This window comes from Ceratotherium simum, chromosome 5, assembly GCF_057802395.1.
Source record: "Ceratotherium simum simum isolate JZ-2026a chromosome 5, ASM5780239v1, whole genome shotgun sequence".
Classification (NCBI taxonomy): domain Eukaryota; kingdom Metazoa; phylum Chordata; class Mammalia; order Perissodactyla; family Rhinocerotidae; genus Ceratotherium; species Ceratotherium simum.
In genome coordinates, this window is record NC_141904.1 from 44286813 (window position 1) to 44307177 (window position 20365).

At 37.0% G+C, this 20365-nt stretch overlaps 1 protein-coding gene across 4 annotated transcripts in view; it reads right to left on the reverse strand.

Annotated features, from left to right (window-relative positions):
• ULK4 (unc-51 like kinase 4) overlaps positions 1-20365 on the reverse strand; it is a 533886-nt gene that overhangs the window by 431539 nt on the left and 81982 nt on the right. For all 4 annotated transcript variants that reach the window (XM_087430781.1, XM_087430782.1, XM_004419552.3 and 1 more), the window contains exons 19-20: positions 17633-17716; positions 4342-4503 (exon numbers count right to left, since the gene is read on the reverse strand). In XM_087430781.1, coding sequence (XP_087286907.1) covers positions 4342-4503; positions 17633-17716 — 246 coding nt within the window. The remainder of the gene's footprint in view (positions 1-4341; positions 4504-17632; positions 17717-20365) is intronic.

Below are 20365 nucleotides of genomic sequence, written 5' to 3' on the forward strand. Positions count from 1 at the left end.
ATTTAAGCTGAGACCTGAAAGATGAGGACTCAGCATGTGAAAAGCCAGCAGAGAGCATCCCAGGCACAGGGAACAGCAAGGAGAAATGTCCTGAGGCAGAAAAGAGCTTGGAAATTCTAGAAAACGTCAGATCATAAGTGTGGTTGAAGCACAGTGAGTGAGGGAATGAGCATTATGAGACATGACAAAAGATGTAGGCAGGGGACAAATCACCCAAGATCTTGAAGGTCATGTTAAGAATTCTGATCTTTATCACCAAACAGGTACATTAACCTCCAGGGTACGTTCCTGAGAGGTAAACATGGAAAAAGCGATAAGGAAATTCAGCTCTGTAAGCCATGCTGGAAAGGAAGCAATTGTCATCCCTGCCGGGAATCTGTGTTTAGTGTCCTCAGAATGCATATTTTCAGCTTCTGTAACCTCAATAAATCCTCACGTACGTCTGCTTACAGGGCAGGTGCAATTTTCTTAAGATTATGATGCTAGAATAACTTTGTTTTAGGATTCCCAAACAATGATCTCCTACTATACTCCCCTTTTTACTATTAGCAGGAACTTTGTGGCCTATTTTTCCTCGTCTCTCCAATAAAGAGGGAAGTTTTATTAACCTCTTGCACTCTACTCATGATGTGGAAAAGGAGGCTCCTTCCCAACCTTTGCAGGAAAAGTCCTAACTTGCAATCAAAAGACCTGGCTTCAAACTGATAGATGAACAAAACACTGTCCTGGTTTTCAGGAGTTTACAATCTATAAGGAATTATAATAAAATAAGCTAACAACTAATTTACTATACAAAACGTGCTAACTTCTTTAAACACTAAATATTTTCCTAAAACTAAAAGCACTCGCCAATTCTTAACTTCCACCTAGTACTTTGCATGAAGTACTATCAATCCTTTAAAAACAAACGGAAAGCTGTTGAAAAGTTTCAGCAGTGAAGAGAGAGGAGGAGATGTGATTTTATGATATTGAAATTCACTCTGTGTGGAGAATAGTTAACAGAGCATCAAACTGGCCGTGGGAAGACCAGTTAGGAGATCCATCCAGTGGTCCACATGAGAGAGAGTGGTGGTCTGGATTATGGGGGTAGCAACACAGCTGCAGAGAGAGGTAGACAGATCTCAGGGATACCTATGAATTAGAATCACAGGACAGGTTAACTAGCTGGATGTAAACAGTGAAGTGCAAGGAGTTAAGGGAAGAGAAAGTATCAAAAATGACACCTAACCCTTCGTTTTCATTAATTCATCTTCCCTTACCTTCCCCTCCCAAGGTCAGTATGTCAGAGTCTGAGGAAAGGAGGCAGCAAGGGGAAAGGAAGTGCAGAGCACAAGGAAGCAGAGTAGTAGTGGCAAGGGAGATGGAGGATGACACGGAGGAGGTGGCCAGAGCAGAGGAAGTCTGTTACACTGAATAAACAAACTGATTGAACGGATCAGTAAATATATTAAGAATAATGGAAACCAGATTTCTCTCTGTCTGAGAAGGGATTTACAAACATGGAAAGCAGGAAGGCTAGAAAGAATCCTAAGGTATTGGATTAAAACTGGAAGTATCAATTTGAATGCAGGAGTTTTGTTCCAAATACGTACCACGACATATGTAAGAACAATTATAAATGTAGATGTACGTATGGGTACATATTTTTTTTTCTAGCTCTGAATATTAAGAAGGCTTAGAAACAATGATACCCCATAGCAATAAGCACAAAGAGCACCCAGATCTTGTTTTCTAAATATCAAAAGTTCCTCAGGGAAATAACTGATTCCAGGGCTGGCAGAGAGAAAGTATGAAATTAGCCCAGAACATTGTGGGGTGTCAGAAAGTAAGACATGCTCAATGATAGAAACAGGTCAACAGAACACAGAAGCCAGCTTAAAGGGATCACACTGGCTATATCTAGGACGACTTGAGCATCCAAACAATAAATAGTAGTAGTAGTACTAGTATCACATTACAATCCACTGAATAAAATAGATATCCATGACCATAATGATATAAATAAATACATATGTGTGGGAGAAAGGAAAGAACTTTCTTATAATAGAATTCCAAGCAATACCAAAGGTCTGTCTTTGCACAGCTCATGAGCTGTACAGTAAGAATGGTATTTACATTTCTAAAGGGTTGTAAAAGACAAACAAAAAGAATATACAATAGAGACTGTATGTGGCCTACAAAGCCAAAAATATTTATTATCTGGCCCTTTATAGGAAATATTTGCCAACCTCTGATATAAAAGGAACGCTACCAAGAGATGATCATCATATGGCAATCATCACAGAAGCGTCTGGTACAGGTAGGAGTCCTCAATGGTGCCAAGGAGGTTTCATGAGGAAGCACCAGATAGACCCAGGTTGAGACTCACTCTACAAAATAAAAACTCTGTAGTCTTTAAAATTGTAAATGACATGAAATACACAGAAAGACTGAGGAACTGTTTCATACTGGAGGAGACTAAAGACATATGAAAACAATATATAAGACATGATACTGAACAAGATCCTGACAAAAAGAAAAAAAAGAGACACTTTGGGGACAACCGGCAAAATTTCAGTGAAAAATTAATCATTTAGATAAATGCTAAGAACAAAATATAAGAGACCCAAGATGAAAGAGTGAAGCTTAATGTGTCAGATGAAGAAAGGGCTAGAAGGTACAAGACTTTGACGGGAACAACTGGAAAAAACTTTGTCAAGGAAAGAAACCATACAGAGTATAAAGATGAAAATGATAACATAAACCCAATTAAAGCAAGACGGATTTTTTTAAAGGCCCAGGATTAAAACAGACACCTTCAGATATGATGCAAAGATGCCTCAAGAAAGTTCATGGGTATACTTTGTAACATTTTCTGATGGTTTCTCTGTAATGACTAATACTATAATGAGGGTTTTATTGTGATTTTGAAATCATGTGGTTCCTGAAGCAGATGTGTGTGTGTGTGTGTGTGTGTGTGTGTGTGTGTGATGGATCCTTTGCTTAATGATATTCAGTGAGCAGGACTGTTAGCCCTGATCTTCAAAATTACATAGGTAAATATTAGAATTGAAAAATATCCAAAAATATCCACAGGATTTAGCAACAGGAAGGTCATTAGAGATCTTAGCAAGATCAGCTTCAGTGGCATTTTTAGGACAGATACCAGATGGGTTGAAGAGGAAAACAGGCCAGAAAGGAACAATAGCTGGTGGCAATAACTCTTCAAAGAAGTAATGCTGTGAAAGGGGATGTGCAGCCTAGAGACCTTTTAATACGTTTGTATGTATGTGTGTTTTTTTTTAATAGGGCAGAGTAAAGAATACCTGAATGCTGATTAGAAGGATCTAGTAGACAAGGAGAGGTTAAAGATTTAGGAAAGAGTAAAAATAACCATTTGAGTGAGGTCCCAAGAAGGGAACAGGAAAAAGATCTAGAGAAACATGGAGAGGCTTGTCTCTGACAGGAGAAGGGACAGTTCATGAATTATAACAAGAGGAAAAGAACTGAGAGAGGATAGGTGTGGATGTAAATACAACTGCAGATATGGCAGACTTAAGTTGGGATAATTCCCATTGGATGTCTTCACTTTTCTCTGGGAAGTAGGGGGGAAAGTCATTTACTGAGGATGCAGAGGAAAATGTGGGATTGCAGGTTTAAGGAAAGAAGACAAGTTATGAAACCGCCACAGTGGGAAATGCAAGAATGAGCAGACAAGAGAAACACAGTGAGGCCGCCACATAACGTTGAGAGTACGATGACATTGGTGATCAAAAAGAGTATTTAAATAAATCATATGAGAAAGGGTTGTATTTGTTCAACAGACTATTAAATTGATACAATCATGTTAACACATCTTCACACATAATTATCCTTTACACTAAGTCATTATAACCATGTGAGCAAAGCAGCAGACAATTGATCAAAATACAAAACCTGCAAAACCACAGATGGCTGAACATTAAGATGAATTCATTTGAACCACATGATAAACCCATTTAACATAAAATCTGAAAGAGGGAGCTAACAGGAAAAGTCAGGGAACACTAAAAGTAAAACAACCCAAATCCTGTATCCTATTCACTGCCAGTTTTCCACTATTATCTCCAAATCGTTTTTGAAACCATAATGTCATGGTCCCACAAGGTCCTACTGGAATTTCCTGAAAGTCCCAAGGTTTTCCAGCCGCAGTTTTAAAAATTCTGCTTTAGGAGAAAATCAAGTTGTTGTTCTCACCAACTATTACTTTGAGATTTCTGTTTCCTACCTATCCAATTAAATTGACTCTATTTCTAACACAGTTCTTCAAACTTGGTATTTAAATACACCCAGATATATCCCCCAAAAGATGCTCCATCTTACCGATATTGCTGTTATCCTAAGAGAATCAACAGTGGAATGTTTGAATAGGTACCATAAAACAGGTCCAATTTCTCCTGTAATAAAGCCCTGGGCCTGAGCAGAAAAGGTAGTGCAGACGTTTTCAATAATCTTTGCTGCCATGTGATTCACAACACGTTCTTCCTAGAGAATGAGAGAGAGCAGAGAACAAGAAGATTAAAGGGTGTTATTTAGTATGAGAAATATATACATGTAATTTATTCATAACAATTGCAAGTAAAGGCTTGATACCAAGAGTGTATCATCTGACCGTGGATGTGTTAGGCATTTTAGGAGGTTTGATCATTCTTTCAGGCTATTATGAAACTATTACAAATAATCATGTGGTATAACAGTTTTAATATGTTTTAATAAAAATAAAAAGGCTGAAATAATATGGAAAATACACAGTATAAGCATAACATAAAAACTGGAAGATAATTTTAAAATCATAAGGAGCAGGCACAACAATCCTCAGAAATCACTCAGAGATGGGAATAACTAGTGTAAGAATCAGCCAAAAACCACCTAAATATAGAGCATCAAAGAAAGTCCCAAGAAAGGTATTGCCTCAGTGGTGGGATCAAATTAACCCTAAAGGCTATTCTGGATTATCCTAACAATGCTTAAGAGCTATCCTCAAAAAGGATCAAACTATTTCCAGCTAACTTAAATGAGTCCAAGAAAAAGCATCAAAGTTCTTAAAAGAATACAAAAACTCCAGCACCCAACAATATAAAAATCACAATGTCTGACATCCAATTAAATATTATCATACATGCAAAGAAGCAGGAAAATATGACTCATAAGAAGAAGAATATTCAATCAATAGAAATGACACAGATGATAGAATTAGAAGAAACATATGTTAAAATGGCTATTAAAAATATAGTCCATATATTCAAGAAGAAGAGGAAAGCATAAGCATAAGGTGAAAAACAGAAGATATAAAATTGACCCAAATGAAAATGCTAGAGATTACAATGTCTTATATGAAAAACACATTAAATTGGATTAACAGATTAGACTCAGCAGATTAAATGATTAGTGAACTTGAAGACTTAGCAATTAGCAATAAAAACTATCCAAAATAAACACAGAAAGAAATAAGGTTGAAAAAAAAAATGGAACAGAGCATCAGTGAACTCTGGGACAACTTCAAATGACCCAATGTATATGCAATGAGAATCCCAAAAGGGGGTATGGAGAGAAGGAGGGGGCAAAAAAAATACTTGTTTGAAGAAATACTGGCTGAAAAATCTTCAAATTCATGAAAACTAATAACTCTAGATCTAAGAAATTCAATGAATACAAGCAGAAAAAACAACAATCACACCAAGGCACATCATAATCAAATTGCTAAAAACCAGTAATAAAGAGAAACCTTTAAAAGCAGCTAGAGTAAAAAAGACACATTATGTAAACAGAAACAAAGATAAGGAAGACAGGAGGCTTCTCATCAGAAACAATGCACACCAGAAGACAGTGGAGCAGAATCTTTAAAGTACTAAAAGAAAAAGAAAAAAAGATAACTGACGACCTACAAATCTATACCCAACAATAACACCTTTCAAAAACAAAGGAAAATGTAAGGGAAATAGAGAGAGGTTTATAAAAGGGTAAAAATTTTCAACTATAAAATGAATAAGGTCTGAGGATCTAATGTAAAACATTGTGACTATAGTTGATAACACTGTATTGTATAATTGAAATTTGCTAAAAGAATAGAATTTAAGTGTTCTCACCCAAAAAAGGGGAGGACACACATGTGAGGTGATTGATGCGTTAATTAACTCAATGGGGGAATCTTTTCACAATGTGACCATATATCAAATCATCAGTTTGTACACTTTAAATACCTTACAATTTTGTCAATTATACCTCAATAAAGCTGAAAAACAAAACAAAAAAACATACACAGAATTAAAATGTACAACAACAAGAGAAAAGCTAGAAAGGGACTATAAGATGCATTCGGGTGTACGGTTATACAGAATTCTTATATAGTATATATAAATTTGTATATCATTATATACTGTTAAGTTCTGGTGTAAGATTCTTATATAAATTTCCTATATATTAATCTATATATCATTACTTGAAGGTCAACTGTGATAAGCTGGAGATATATACAGTTGCCCCTCAGTATCCATGGGAGATTGGTTCCAGGACCCCTTGCAGATCCCAAAATCTATGTATGCTCAAGTCTCTTATATAAAATGGCATATAACCTACACACATTTAAATCACCTCTAGATTACTTATAATACCTAATACAACGTAAATGTTATGTAAATAATTGTTATACTATATTGTTTAGGGAATAATAACAAGAAAAATGTCTGTACATGTTCAGTACAGATGCAACCATAATAGGCCTTTCGATCATGGCTGGTTGAATATGTGGATGTGGAACCCACAGCTACGAAGGGCCAACAGTATTGTAAAAAAAAAACAATATAATATGCCAATAAAAGAGAGAAAATGGAATCATTAAAAAGTCTATTAATCCAAAAGAAGGCAGGAAAAGAGAATAGGAAAGAAAAAACAGATGGACAAATAGAACACACATTGCAAGACGGCAGATTTAAAATCAACTATTTCAACAATCACACTAAATACAATAGACACATTAATTAAAAGGCAGAGAGTCTCAAGTTAGATTTTTTTAAACAGCAAGACCTACATATAGGCTGCCTCCTAGAAACCCTCATAAATTCACAGATAGGTTAAAAGTAAAAGAATGAACAAAGATATACCATGCTAACATGAATCAAAAGAAAACTACAGTGGCTATATTACTTCAGAAAAGTAGATTTCAGAGCAAAGAATACCTCCAGGGATAATGGTCATTTCACAATGACAAAAGAGTCATTCAACAAGACGATATAACAATCCTAAATATTTATGCCCTAATAACAAAACTTCAAAATACCTGAAGCAAAAATTGATAAAATTGACAGAATAAATAGACAAACCTACAATTTTAGTTGTGGAATTCAACACCCTTTCTCAATAACTGACAGAACAAGTGGCCAGAAAGTCAGTAGGATAACACTATCGACCAACCCGACATTTTAACACTCCACTCAACAATAGTAGAATATATATTCTTTTCAAGACCACATGAAATGTTACCATGTTAGACATGGTATATTCAGGACCATAAAACACATCTCAGTAAACTCTATACTCACAAATTAATTTTAGATGAATCACAGACTTAAATGCAAAAGCTAGAACCCAAAAGCTTCTAGAAGAGATCATAAGAATATCTTTGCTATTATGAGTTAGGCAAAGCTTTCTTAGGGAATAAAAGGCACTAAGCCTAGGGGCTGGCCTGGTGGCACAAGCGGTTAAGTGCATGCGCTCCGCTGTGGCGGCCCAGGGTTCGCTGGTTCGGATTCCGGGTGCACATCAATGCACCGCTTGTCAAGCCATGCTGTGGCAGCATCCCATATAAAGTAGAGGAAGATGGGCATGGATGTTAGCCCAGGGCCAGTCTTCCTCAGCAAAAAAAGAGGAAGATTGGCAGATGTTAGCTCAGGGCCAATCTTACTCACACAAAAAAAAAAAAAAAAAAAAGGCACTAAGCCTAAAATTAAAAAATTGTTAAATTACACATGCCAGAGAGAACAGTTTGGTGGTTACCAGGGAGAAGGGGGTTGGAGGTGGGCACAAGGGGTAAAGGGACGCACTTATACAGTGACTGACAAACAATAACGTACAACTAAAATTTCACAATGTTATATACTATTATGACACCAATAAAAAAAGAAAAATTTTAAAAATTGTTAAACTTTATCAAACATAAATATTTGCTCATAACGACACCATTAAGCCTCACAGTGTCTTAAACTGGAAGAAAATATTATCCACACTAAATATCAGAGCATTTATATAAGTTATATGTCAAATAAAATATAGAAATATACATTAAAGAATTATATGTACAATATAATCCTGTATTCGTTTAACAAGAAAATATATATATGTAAATACATAATTAAAGAAAGGGCATACAAAGTTATAACATTGTGTTAATAGTGATTACAACAGATGTAGGTTGTGGGGGGGGTCCACTAATTCTACTTTAGACATTTTTACAGTTTTACAGTTTTACAGTATGCATGTATTACTTTTCAACCCAAATTTATGTATTTTTCATGAAAAAATGTAAAAAAACAATGAGAAGACATTGGGCTATATCTACTTTCACTCTACTAGCTATACATCTTGGGGCATTTTCATTTCTGTGCCTTAGCTTCATCATCTATAAAATGGAGATAATAAAACCCAAAGCAGTTTGGAAATTAAATGAGATAACATACAGGAACACTTAATCTAGGTCATAAAAAGTAGTAAACTCTCAATATGTTAGCTTTTCTTCCTATTATTATTAATATCATATAGTATGAATTGTAAGTTGCTAGAAAAGAAATTTTAAAGATACTTGAATTTCTTCAGACTTCGGCACATTTCATTTCTCTGAATGAGTATTAGAGAGAATGCTTCCCCCACATCCCTGATGTTTCCTTCCATGTAGCTAGAATAAATTACTGTAACACTTTTAGCCTCTCACTGTTCCTGTATTCACTCTACCCAAAGGGAAATAAAATGCTTCACCCAGTTGGCAAATTTGAAAAGAATAAACTGGGCACGTCTAAGTGCTCACCTCAACTCCTCCCCCTTTACCTTGAAGCCAGGCCCACCCACAAAGAGTTGTCTTCTCTTATCCCCCCATCATAAGTCTTACCTGCATAGGGACTCCACTTGGAGAGTGCTGCTATACCAGGAGGATGCTAAGATTCCCTAACGTGGAAGCTCAATATAAGGAAGTCTATTTGTTCACAGATATAAGCTATGTTCTCCACCCTAGCTCTCATTACATACACATATGGTATTTTTGTCCCACGTGCCTTGCTCTTTGTCTTATTTCTCATTAGGTTCTGAAACCTTTCCCCTGAATGTAGGGGGGAAGGTGCTATTTATGGGGGCCCTCTCAAATACCTTAACATGTGCTTTACATCACAACTGTCAATCAATTTCTAGAGGACTCATTCCTAGTACTAGAAAACCACAACCATTTTAGCACCTAGCTTGGACAGGGACCATGTGTCATCCCAGTGTTCTATAAACTCAGTGAGGCTGTCAGTTCAGCACCTGAAATGAGCTATCCTAGTCCCTCTGGGATACCCTGTGGGATATCATACAAGCAATAAAACTGGCCCTATTTTCTGCTTAATTAACTCTTTGGAAGAGATAAGTGGACTGAACTAATATCTGTCATTTAAATCAAAGACCTATTTCATCATATCATGAGGATAAAAGCTATGATGATTAGAAAATAATCCTATGAAAACAAGCCTATGATGATTAGGCTTATGAATAAAGAGCTATACTATGTTTTAATGGTGTTAAGTTGATCTAAAGCATTGTAGGCAGTCAACAAAAAAGAAAGTTTTGCTGCCAATATAATTTTAATCTACGTGCCTACTTTTCCAAAAAAGAGTACCAAAATTAACATCTAAAATATTGACATTAATTATTTTCACATTTACAGATTTAGTAAAACTATGATTTTTCTTCTAATGGTTTCAAGGTACCTGGAGTTTATTTTGCATAGTTTATTGTTTTATTAACTCTTCCAGTCAAGAAAATGGGATTTCCATTTCTTACAATATAGTGGGCTAGATATCTGGACAAGCCTATCCCTCTAAAAGCAACTAAAAATGCTAGATGTAAAATAAGAAAATACACAAACCCTCTTAAAAGCATCGATGAACTAGCACCAAATTCTTAGGCCAGTGACCATGTAGGCAAGAACCCCGGCAGGTGCCCAGAGCACTTAAGCTGTTTGTCCCAAGAGCCTTTGTGCAACAAGGTGAACAAGAGAAATGAGAAGCAAGGCTGAGGGCCCACGCAAGTAGGGAGTCAAATGAAGACTCCCCTCCCCCGCCCCAATTATAGCTAGAGCTCCCTGTGGCTACAACCAAGTATAATAAATGTGAACAAGAAATAACTCTCCCATTTCCCTTACTTCCCACTGATCTGAGTTGGAGGCTGAAGGTGTATATTGGGGAGAGCAAACTGCAGAAGGGGAAGCCACAAAAAGCTAAAAGAAAAGGAGCCACAGTTGCTCTGACAGCTGACTTCTTAACAGCAACAAGTGCAGCCAGAAGACAGTGAAACAATATCTTTCACTGCTAAAAGTGTCATCAACCTACAATTGCATTCACAGAAAAAATATATTTCAAAAACAAGAGCAATAGGGGGCTGGCCCCATGGCCTAGTGGTTAAGTTCAGCACACTCCGCTTTGGCGGCCCGGGTTTGTGGGTTTGGATCCCAGGTACAGACCTACACCACTCCTCAGCCATTGTGTGCTGGTGACCCACATACAAAGTAGAGGAAGAGTGGCACAGATGTTAGCTCATGGTGAATCTTCCTCAAGCAAAAAGAGGAAGATTGGCAACAGATGTTAGCTCAGGGCGAATCTTCCTCAGCAAAAAAAAAAAAAAAAAAAAAAAACCACAAGATCAATAGAATAATCACTAAAAGAATAAAAGAAATTATAGGGTGCCAGCCCGGTGGCATAGCAGTTAAGTGCACACGCTCCGCTTCAGTGGCCCGGGATTCACAGGTTCGGATCCCAGGCACCCACTGACACACCACTTGTCAAGCCATGCTGTGGCGGTGTCCCATATAAAGTAGAGGAAGATGGGCACAGATGTTAGTCCAGACCAATCTTCCTCAGCAAAAAGAGGAGGATTAGCAACAGATGTTAGCTAAGGGCTGATCTTCCTCACCAAAAAAAAAAAAAAAAGAAAGAAAGAAATTATAAAAAAAAAATCAAACCAAAAAGAAGGTAAAGAAAAAAATAAACACAAAACAGATGGAACAAATAGCACAAAATAAAAGGGCAGCTATAAATCCAACTATACCAACACTTACAATAAATTCAAATGGACTAAATACTATAGTTAAGATAAAATGACTATAAAACAGAAGTTTTTAAAAATATAACTATATGAAGAGACAGATCAAAAATATAGTTATTCAGTTAGAAAGGCTGAAAATAAGATAATGGAAAAAGATACAGAGCACAGTACAATGTAGTTATACTACATTAATATCAGGCAGAATAGGCTTTGGGCAAAAAACATTACTGGGGATTTCTTAAGGTCACAACATAATGATAAAAATTCCAATAAACCAAGGGAAAAACAATCTAAATTTTCTATATACCTAATAGCTAATACTCAAAATACATAAAAGCAAAATACAACAAAATTGTAATCCTACCAAAGAAGGCAATTGAACCATATATATCAGTAGCTGATGAAACAGACAAAAACCAATCAGCGTAATAGAAGATTTATATCTATCTACCTATCCGTCTATCTATCAGATTAAAAGCTTGACCTAATAAGCAGTAAAAAACAAATTATCCAACACTGGCAGAATTCACTTTTTTTCCCCTAAGTACATACATGCTGAGTCATGAGAAAAGTCTTAACAAATTCCAAAGGACAAAAATCATACAAACACCATTCTCTCTAACCATAATACCATTAAGCTAAAAATAATAATAAAAAGAAAAATAGAAAAACCATAAGGACAGGTATTAAATGAGAAAGAAACAGAAGAGCTATAGAATTTGTTAAGAGTACAAAGCGTATAATGGAATCAAACAGTCAAAGGAATATGAAAGTTTACACAGAGATCCAACCAATATAAACCCTTGAAAGGTATTACTGATACCTTTAACTGATATTTAATCAGTTCTTACACACCAAACCCAGCAAAGTCACACCTTGGAGCCTCCCCTGTGAAGTTCCCTGCCACAGGAGAAGAGGAAGTGCAAACCTCACCCTTGCAGTGCAAATGCCATGCTTTGTGCTTCTTACCCCATCACGTCTCTGGAATCCGGTCTACCCCACTCAGTGCTAACTCTGGATCGCTTCCTCATGCCATTTTCAAGGTTCACTTCAAGACACATTAGGTAACTCCATTCTTGGTAAGCCCTTTTGCATTCTACTAATAATAGCATTCAGAATATTATGAGTAGTAATATTAAAAAAAAACACTGCATCATTCCTATTGCACATATATGTTGTCCACTTTCACTGATAAAGGCAAGGAGAACTGTGAGTACCCACAAAGAACCTGATGTTGAGGCATACACATTTCTTTACTAGGAAGATTAAACCTAGATTGTGACAATAATAAAAACAGAATATAATTGTACATTTTAACTTTTATCAAAAACCAAGAATTTGAATTCATTTCTTTTCTTGTTTTAGGTAACTAGTATCTAAAACATTTCAAAGATAATACATATAATAGCTAATATCTCTAGTACTTCTTTTTAATTCAAACCCAGTCTTTTCTAATTAAATACCTAAGCAATTTACTATGTTTTCTAAAAAACAAAAAAAGCTCTAATTAAAATATGAAAATTAGGGCCAGCCCGGTGGCGTAGCAGTTAAGCATGCGTGCTCCGCTTGAGTGGCCCAGAGTTCACAGGTTCAGATCCCGGGCACAGACTGAGGTACCGCTTGTCAAGCCATGCTGTAGCGGCGTCCCATACTAAGTAGAGGAAGATGGGCATGGATGTTACCCCAGGGCCAATCTTCCTCAACAAAAAGAGGAGGATTGGCATCGGACATTAGCTCAGGGCTGATCTCCCTCACAAAAAAATATATATATATATGAAAATTAAATTTCCTCTTAAAAGAATTTTGTTACATCAAAATTATCTAATAAGCTATTGTTCAGAAATTAATAACAAAGCCAACAGTTTATTTCTTGAACCTCACATTTTAACTACAACATATGCAGGTGTCAGTTCAGCACCCACAATTATACAGGGACTATTACTCAGACTATAAAAAAAGATGTGGTTGATTAAATACAAATGTATAAATTAATCTTCTCTAAACATGTGGAAATTCTCTAAGAGCTATTTCCAGCTTTTATGGGCATTGTAGAATAGGCTGCTACCTATCCAGATAAAAATAAATACCTCAAAGAAAAGCCAACTTTCTCAGCCTCCCTATTCCATACACATATGGAACATACAAAATGTATATTCAATGCCAAATATTCCTGAGATCAATACAGCAATAATCCCAAGGGGAGAACTGCTCTTTGCTATTGTGTACAAACATGAAAGTCAAAGCAATGGAAGGGAAAGTTGTCAGACTTAGAGGGGGCCCAATTCAGAAGCACAAGGAAGATTATGGAGAACAGGTACCTTTCTTTATAGGAGACACCACCAGGTGGGGCTCTCAGGGCTTGGCCAATAACAAACTACTACAGAGCGGCACAGCTGAGGCTGAAATCCACATCCTCTGACTTCCAGCTCCGGGCCTCTGAAATGCCAGCCCCAACTCGGAAAGTATGATTCAGTATCATCATGGATACCTCTTCTTCTATACTGCCACACTCTTTTTTTAAACAGTTATAACAAATCTTCCTATTTTTTGTGTGTTCCACCACAAGTCTCTCACTCTAAATACTTCCCCTCTTTCCACACGAGTATTTACATCTGTAACAAGGACAAAAACGTCTGACTCACATCTCTATCACCATTGTTAGAGTTACAGAAATCATGTTCCTGAAGCAGGTGGACCCGTTTGGAAAATAATGTCATAATTTCTTAAGTAATTTTAAAAAGAGAAAATCTACTGAAAACTATTTTAACAAACTCATTACAGTCTCAGTGTAAGACTATAGCTTGCTCTCCCAAAATGGATCCCACCACATGGCACAGGATAAGGTAGGTCTGTGACCAAATAACTTTGCAAATGTTACGTACAATATCCCCCCAAGTACATTCATAATTAAAAGTTCTGAAAAGTACTAAGAACAAACAAACAAAACTGTTCAAGCTTGTTTAACCCAGTACACCCCAATGTATTTGACTAGAAAACCCTTTATTCATATAACACCTATAAATACGCCAGGGCAAAGCTAGTTTTCTATGCATAATGAACAAAAAAATATTCTATAATTAAAACTAAAATTGCCAGGGAGGGCCCGGTGGCGCAGCAGTTAAGTGTGCGCGCTCTGCTGCAGCAGCCCAGGGTTCACAGGTTCGGATCCCGGGCACACACCAATGTACCGCTTGTCAAGCTATGCTGTGGCGGCGTCCCATATAAAGTGGAGGAAGATGGGCACGGACGTTAGCCCAGGGCCAATCTTCCCCAGCAAAAAAAAAAAAAAAAAAAGGAGGATTAGCAATGGATGTTAGCTCAGGGCTGATCTTCCTCACACACACACACACACACACACACAAAATTACAAATAGATTAAAGTTCTAAATGGAAAAAGGAAAAATAATAAAACTTTCAGAAGAAAATGTAACAGACCATCTTAATGATGTTGGAGTAAAAAAGCATTTCTTAAGATATAAAAAGCACAAATCATAAAGGAATAGATTTATAAGTTTAGCCACATTAAAATTAAGAACTTCTGCTTATCAACAGGCACTGTAAAGAAAATGAAAAGCCCAACCACAAATTAGAAAGTATCTGAGACATGGATAAACAACAAAATATTAATACCCAGAATACATAAAAAATTCCTATGGATGGAGTGTCATGACATCTGCAATTTTTTCAAATAGTTCAGAAAATAAATGAATGAATAAATGAATAATAAATAACATACTTATGGATATATACATACACACATATATTACAAAAAAGCAAAGAGGGCAAAATGTTAAAAACTGTTGAATCTAGGTGATAGAAAATAAAGCTGATCATTACAGTTTTCTTTCCTTTTCTAATATTTGAAATATTTTCTAACAATAGGTGGGTGTTGGAGGGGACAGGGCAGAATTCCTACAAAGCAATGGAAAAAACTGGTGTTCAAAAGAGGAAATCCAAAAAACCAAGACAAATAGAAAAAGGTGGTCATCATCATTAATAATCAGGAAAATGCATATTAAAACCATTATGAGAAACCATTTAAAGTGCACGAGATTGACAAAAATTTAAAGTCTGACTATATCAAATGTTTGAGAAGATGTGGTTAATGGGTACCTGCTGGTGGGAGTATAAAGTGATCCACACACACGCGCGCATGCGCACGTGTGTGTGTGTGTATTGAGGCATATTCCAACAACAACATACAATACAGTGGTATAAATGTGCTATAGTTTACACAACCAGCATGTATCAACCGCAACCTAACTGAGCAAAAAAATTAAGTCTCAAAAGGATTTGGTGCCATTCCATTTATATAAAGTTCAGCCTTAGGAACCAATCAATGAAATATTTAGCAATACATTTAAAGATGGAAACATGATAAAGAAAAACTTGGGAATGTTTATCACCAAAGTCAGAATAGTGGTCTCTCCTTGAGAGAAAGAACAAGCTGCAATCCAAGAGGGACAGGGAAGAACTCCCTCAACTACCAGCCTTGTTTTTTTTTTAAGAGAGTGAGTGCGTGCTTTTAACCATACACATACATTTCACATGCTCTTCTGTATATGAGGCATATTTCACAAGAAAAGAACCTACATTCAGAAACACCAGTAGGTGCTGAGACAACAGTTTTCTACATGGGAAAAAAAATTTCAGTTGTGAAGATAAAAGGCTCAAACATTATTTACCTTCAACTATGTCCTGAATACATTAAACATATATGCTAAAGAACTGCGACTAGTGAATTATTTTTGTAAGAACAGAAATCCTTTTTTAGGGGAAATACTTGCCCCCTAATTTACTGTGTTATAGGAACAATATTAGTGTATATGTTGCCAAAGTACATGCTTAACTGCCTTTCAAATATACAACATAAAATTTTCATAAATTAGAGAGTTCTAGACTTTCCTCCCTCTTTATGAAAAATACACAAGATTTGCCATACATACCAAGACAATAAAAGGCAAGTATGTTACTAAAATACAAAAACAATATCATTACTTCACAATTATTAACAATAATTATTTAATAACAATACACATGGATATCAAACATTATTCTTCATATTATGCATACAATGAAAAACATGGGAGGGGGTGGGGAAAAGATATTTAATAAAAGATACAAGCTCATGGACTACAATTAATAATCTTTTACTAGGCATTAATCTAAGTTTTAAAAATAAAGATAAAAAGTTTTTACAATTTCTTTTACACTGTTAAAAGAATTCCTAGAAGACTCTTTTCTCTTTTGAGTTCCTATATTTTGTTCTTTTTTATTTAGTTTACGTACTTGACATATTCCACTTTAGGTGGGACCTGTGTGCGAAGAGAAATTTCACCTTCTCCATCTGTGTGCCCCCAAATATGCCTAGCTTAAGGCCTTGAATCATAAACCCAAACACATCTTGACCCTAGAGAAACAGGACCTAATTCTCATATTATTGATAAAGTACAATTTGCTGGCTTCATTCATATCCCATAATGACAACTGACTATGTATTCAACGCTACAGGCTAGGAAGTGTTCAAACTTCACTTCTGGATCACCAGGGGAAAATCTTGCAGAGCTTTTCTACACTTGGAACATTATTCCATTACCATACAACGCAGAAGTAACAAGCTCAAAAGGAAGATGATTATTGTGACATATTTTTTTTCATTCCTTAAGGAATGTTTTTAGCCTATGGCTTTGCCTTGGGAAAAACAATGTCAAATGGTTTAAAGCAAACAGAAAATGCCAACCTTTCAGGTCTGCTACTAAACCCTTTACATAGTTACACATAGAAGCTACATATACGAGTTAGATGGTTGGCCAGCTGGCTGGTTTTCAGCCATTAACAATAGCATGAGAAGGGATGTGAATAAATTGAAAAATCACAGCACATAATAAATACTACATAATATTAAAATCAATGGATACTAGTAGGAGCTTCCCTGTTTCCGAACCAAAAAATAGCAACCTGACAAGATAATCATGAGGCTCTTGAGGTTCATAGAAAATTCTCTGCATATACCTTGCTTATTAAACTGGTATATCAATAACTTCAAAAGAGGGGGAGGATTAAAAATGTTATTAAAAGCTACTTACATTGTTTATATTTGCTATCATCTTTTTAAAAAGCAAGACACTTTAAAAAGTGAATGAGAAAGCCTGTTCATTTTTACACATGCTCCACTGTAGGTCACTTGTTCACGGTGGCTTGTCGGGATTATTTAAATTCAGGAGCAATACTTGGTTGACAAGTTTCTGCACTGCTGCAGGCTACAATCCTCACACAGTGCCTGAAGGGTTATTACAATTGCAGGAGTCTACAGAGGACAACAAAGGAGCCTTACCCCTTCCCGAAGGCACCTCATTAGCACTGTGTACGCAGCCAAGGGAACAGCCCAGCATTCTCTAGGGTTCTTTTTTTTTTCTTCCTAAAATGAAGTGGAAGGAAAGGTAGTGAAGCGAACAGCACAAAAGACATTAACCCATTCAAGAAAAAGGCACAGTTTCAAATACACAAACTATCTGAAACTTCTTAATATTCTTTTTTAAGTACTACTATCTGACAATTATGATATGATTAGGGGTCTTTTACTACATTGTACATACAAGGTATTTTTCTCCTATTTCTCATTATACTATACATGAAGTTGATTAGATCCCCTCATTAGAAGCTAGATTAAAAGAATTGAGAAATGACAATATGATCTGGTTGACGGAGAAACCATTCTATTGATAATTAGAGATGATAATTCAGATACTCCTACCTAAAAGGTAATACATTATGTGGAATAATTTGAAAGCACAGAACACATAGCTCTGAGGAATTTCTCAGGATAATCCATAAGCACAAGTAAAAGGCAGTATGTTACCTAGTATGACAAGGTGCTAAATAAAAATAAGCAATTACGATTAGCAGATGCACTGATTTAATGACATCAGTACTAATTCTCTCACAGAAGAACCAAATTAGTGCAATAACCGTAAGAACATTCCTGCAACCTATCAAATAAAATCACAAAATATATCAGGTGCCACAAAGAAAGGTGAAAAAATTAATCTCTTTAAAGCAGAAGAAATTAGGTTCTATTTAGACAAAATATTTCTTTAAGATTGTCCAAATGTTAGAATTGGTACATTACCAACCCAAATGTATTTTACACTCATGATGAGAACCATGACCCATTAAAATTGTACCCTTACTTCATCACAGAATTCCACATCTGGTCATAATCTAGACATCATCATCAGGAACTGCTCCAGCTCAAAAATCAGTAACTCAGCACCCAATTTAACTTTCAAACAACTTTCTCCCCCTCCAGCTCACTTATTCAAAATGTCCACCACAACCCTTCTTTAACATCATTGGACTCTGCCCCTCCCTTCCCACCCACCTCTTTTCTTTCCCCCAGTCCACCACCTCCCCTCCCCCCCAGCCACTTAGAATCTCTGGTCCATCATTCAATCACTCCTGCCAAAGCCTGAATGACCTCTCCCTTCTGCACTCCCTTTTCCCTTGTCTGGGGAACTCCAACCTTGGAGGGAGCCAGTGGCTTGTTTCTTCCAAGCCTGCACTCAGGCAGCCGGGCTCTTAGAGAGGTGACACCAAGAACACAGAGAGTCCATGAATGACTTAGGGTCAGCTAGCCCAGGGACCTTCAATATCACTCTCCAGGCCAACTCTGTTTCTCTCTTTGACCAGTTCCCTCTCCAAAGGACTGGTTCAAACCTGCGACCCTCCCACCACTTCACCTACTTTCCTCATTCACAGAGATCATGGAAGTCATGAGACAGGAACTAACTCACTACACCTGAAGCCACCTGCTGCTTATACCCAGTGCTTATAGCCCGACAGGCTCCTCCACCCCTTCCACGGGGGCTCGGGATCCCATTCCCATCCTGCCTTCCTCAGGGCCATTAGGTTATGGACGATCCCTTACTGCTCCCAGATTTTCAATGTCTTGTCTCCATTGGATTCTTTCTGCTTCCACTACAATAGGCTCACTGTCTCCCATTTTCAAAACAGGGCCCTCTTCAGCCCCTTACCCCTCTGCTCCTCTTCACAACCGATCTCAGTTCACATTGGCTTCCTCAGTTTTCTTACCTCCCACTAAATCCTTGACACTCCAATCTGACTTCCTCTGTCTCCCTCACTCCAAGTTAAATAAATAAATATATAAAACAGCTCTTGTTCAGTTACCAGTGACTTTCATGTCACTCAATCCAGTGGGCTCTTTTTATGCCTTTTTCTTGGACCGTAAGCTACATTCAGCCCTACTGACTTTCTCTTTCCTGAAATACCCACTTCTCTCCCCTAATTTTGCTCCTACTTCACTTAGTCTCATTTAGGTACTCAGAATCCTCTCTTACCATTTTCCAATCTATTCTCTGCATTTAAACCACAGTAATCTTTTTGGCATTTAAATCAGATGACATCATTACCCTTCTTTAAAGTCTTCATGATATCCCCTTGCTCTTAGTATCAAGACAAAGACATCCGTCTGACTTGGCCAAGGAGCCCTTCATGATCATATCCCTGCCAATCTCTCCAACCCTGCCTCCTTGCTCATTTCCCTCCTGTCCCACTGGCCTTGGTACAGTTCACACATGAAGAAAAGCACCTACTCTGTGCTAGGAATTCTTCTAAACAATGGCCACACAGTCATGAACAAGACAGATAAATTTTCTGCCTTAATAGTGCTTAGTGGGGACAGAAATTTTTTTTAAAAAGTAAATAAAAAAAATAAGTCAAGATAGTGATAAGTGCTATAAAGAAAAACATGGCAGAGTAAGGGGTTAGAGGAAGAGTAGAGACAGGGTGGCTCTACTTCATATTGCTTGTAGCCGGGAAAAGGCTCTCTGAAGGGATTCATTTGAGCAGAGAGAAAATGCAAACATCTAGGGGGTGCAAGCAGGAGGAACAGCAAGCGCAAAGGCGCTGAGGCAGGAGCACGGCATGGTGCTTCAAGGAACTATGGAGAAGTCAGTGTGGCTGGAAGGAGTAAGCGAATAGGGGGTAGTGAGGGTTGAGGTCATACAAGTACCAGGGAGGCAGCCCACAAGGCCTAGAAGGCAACTGG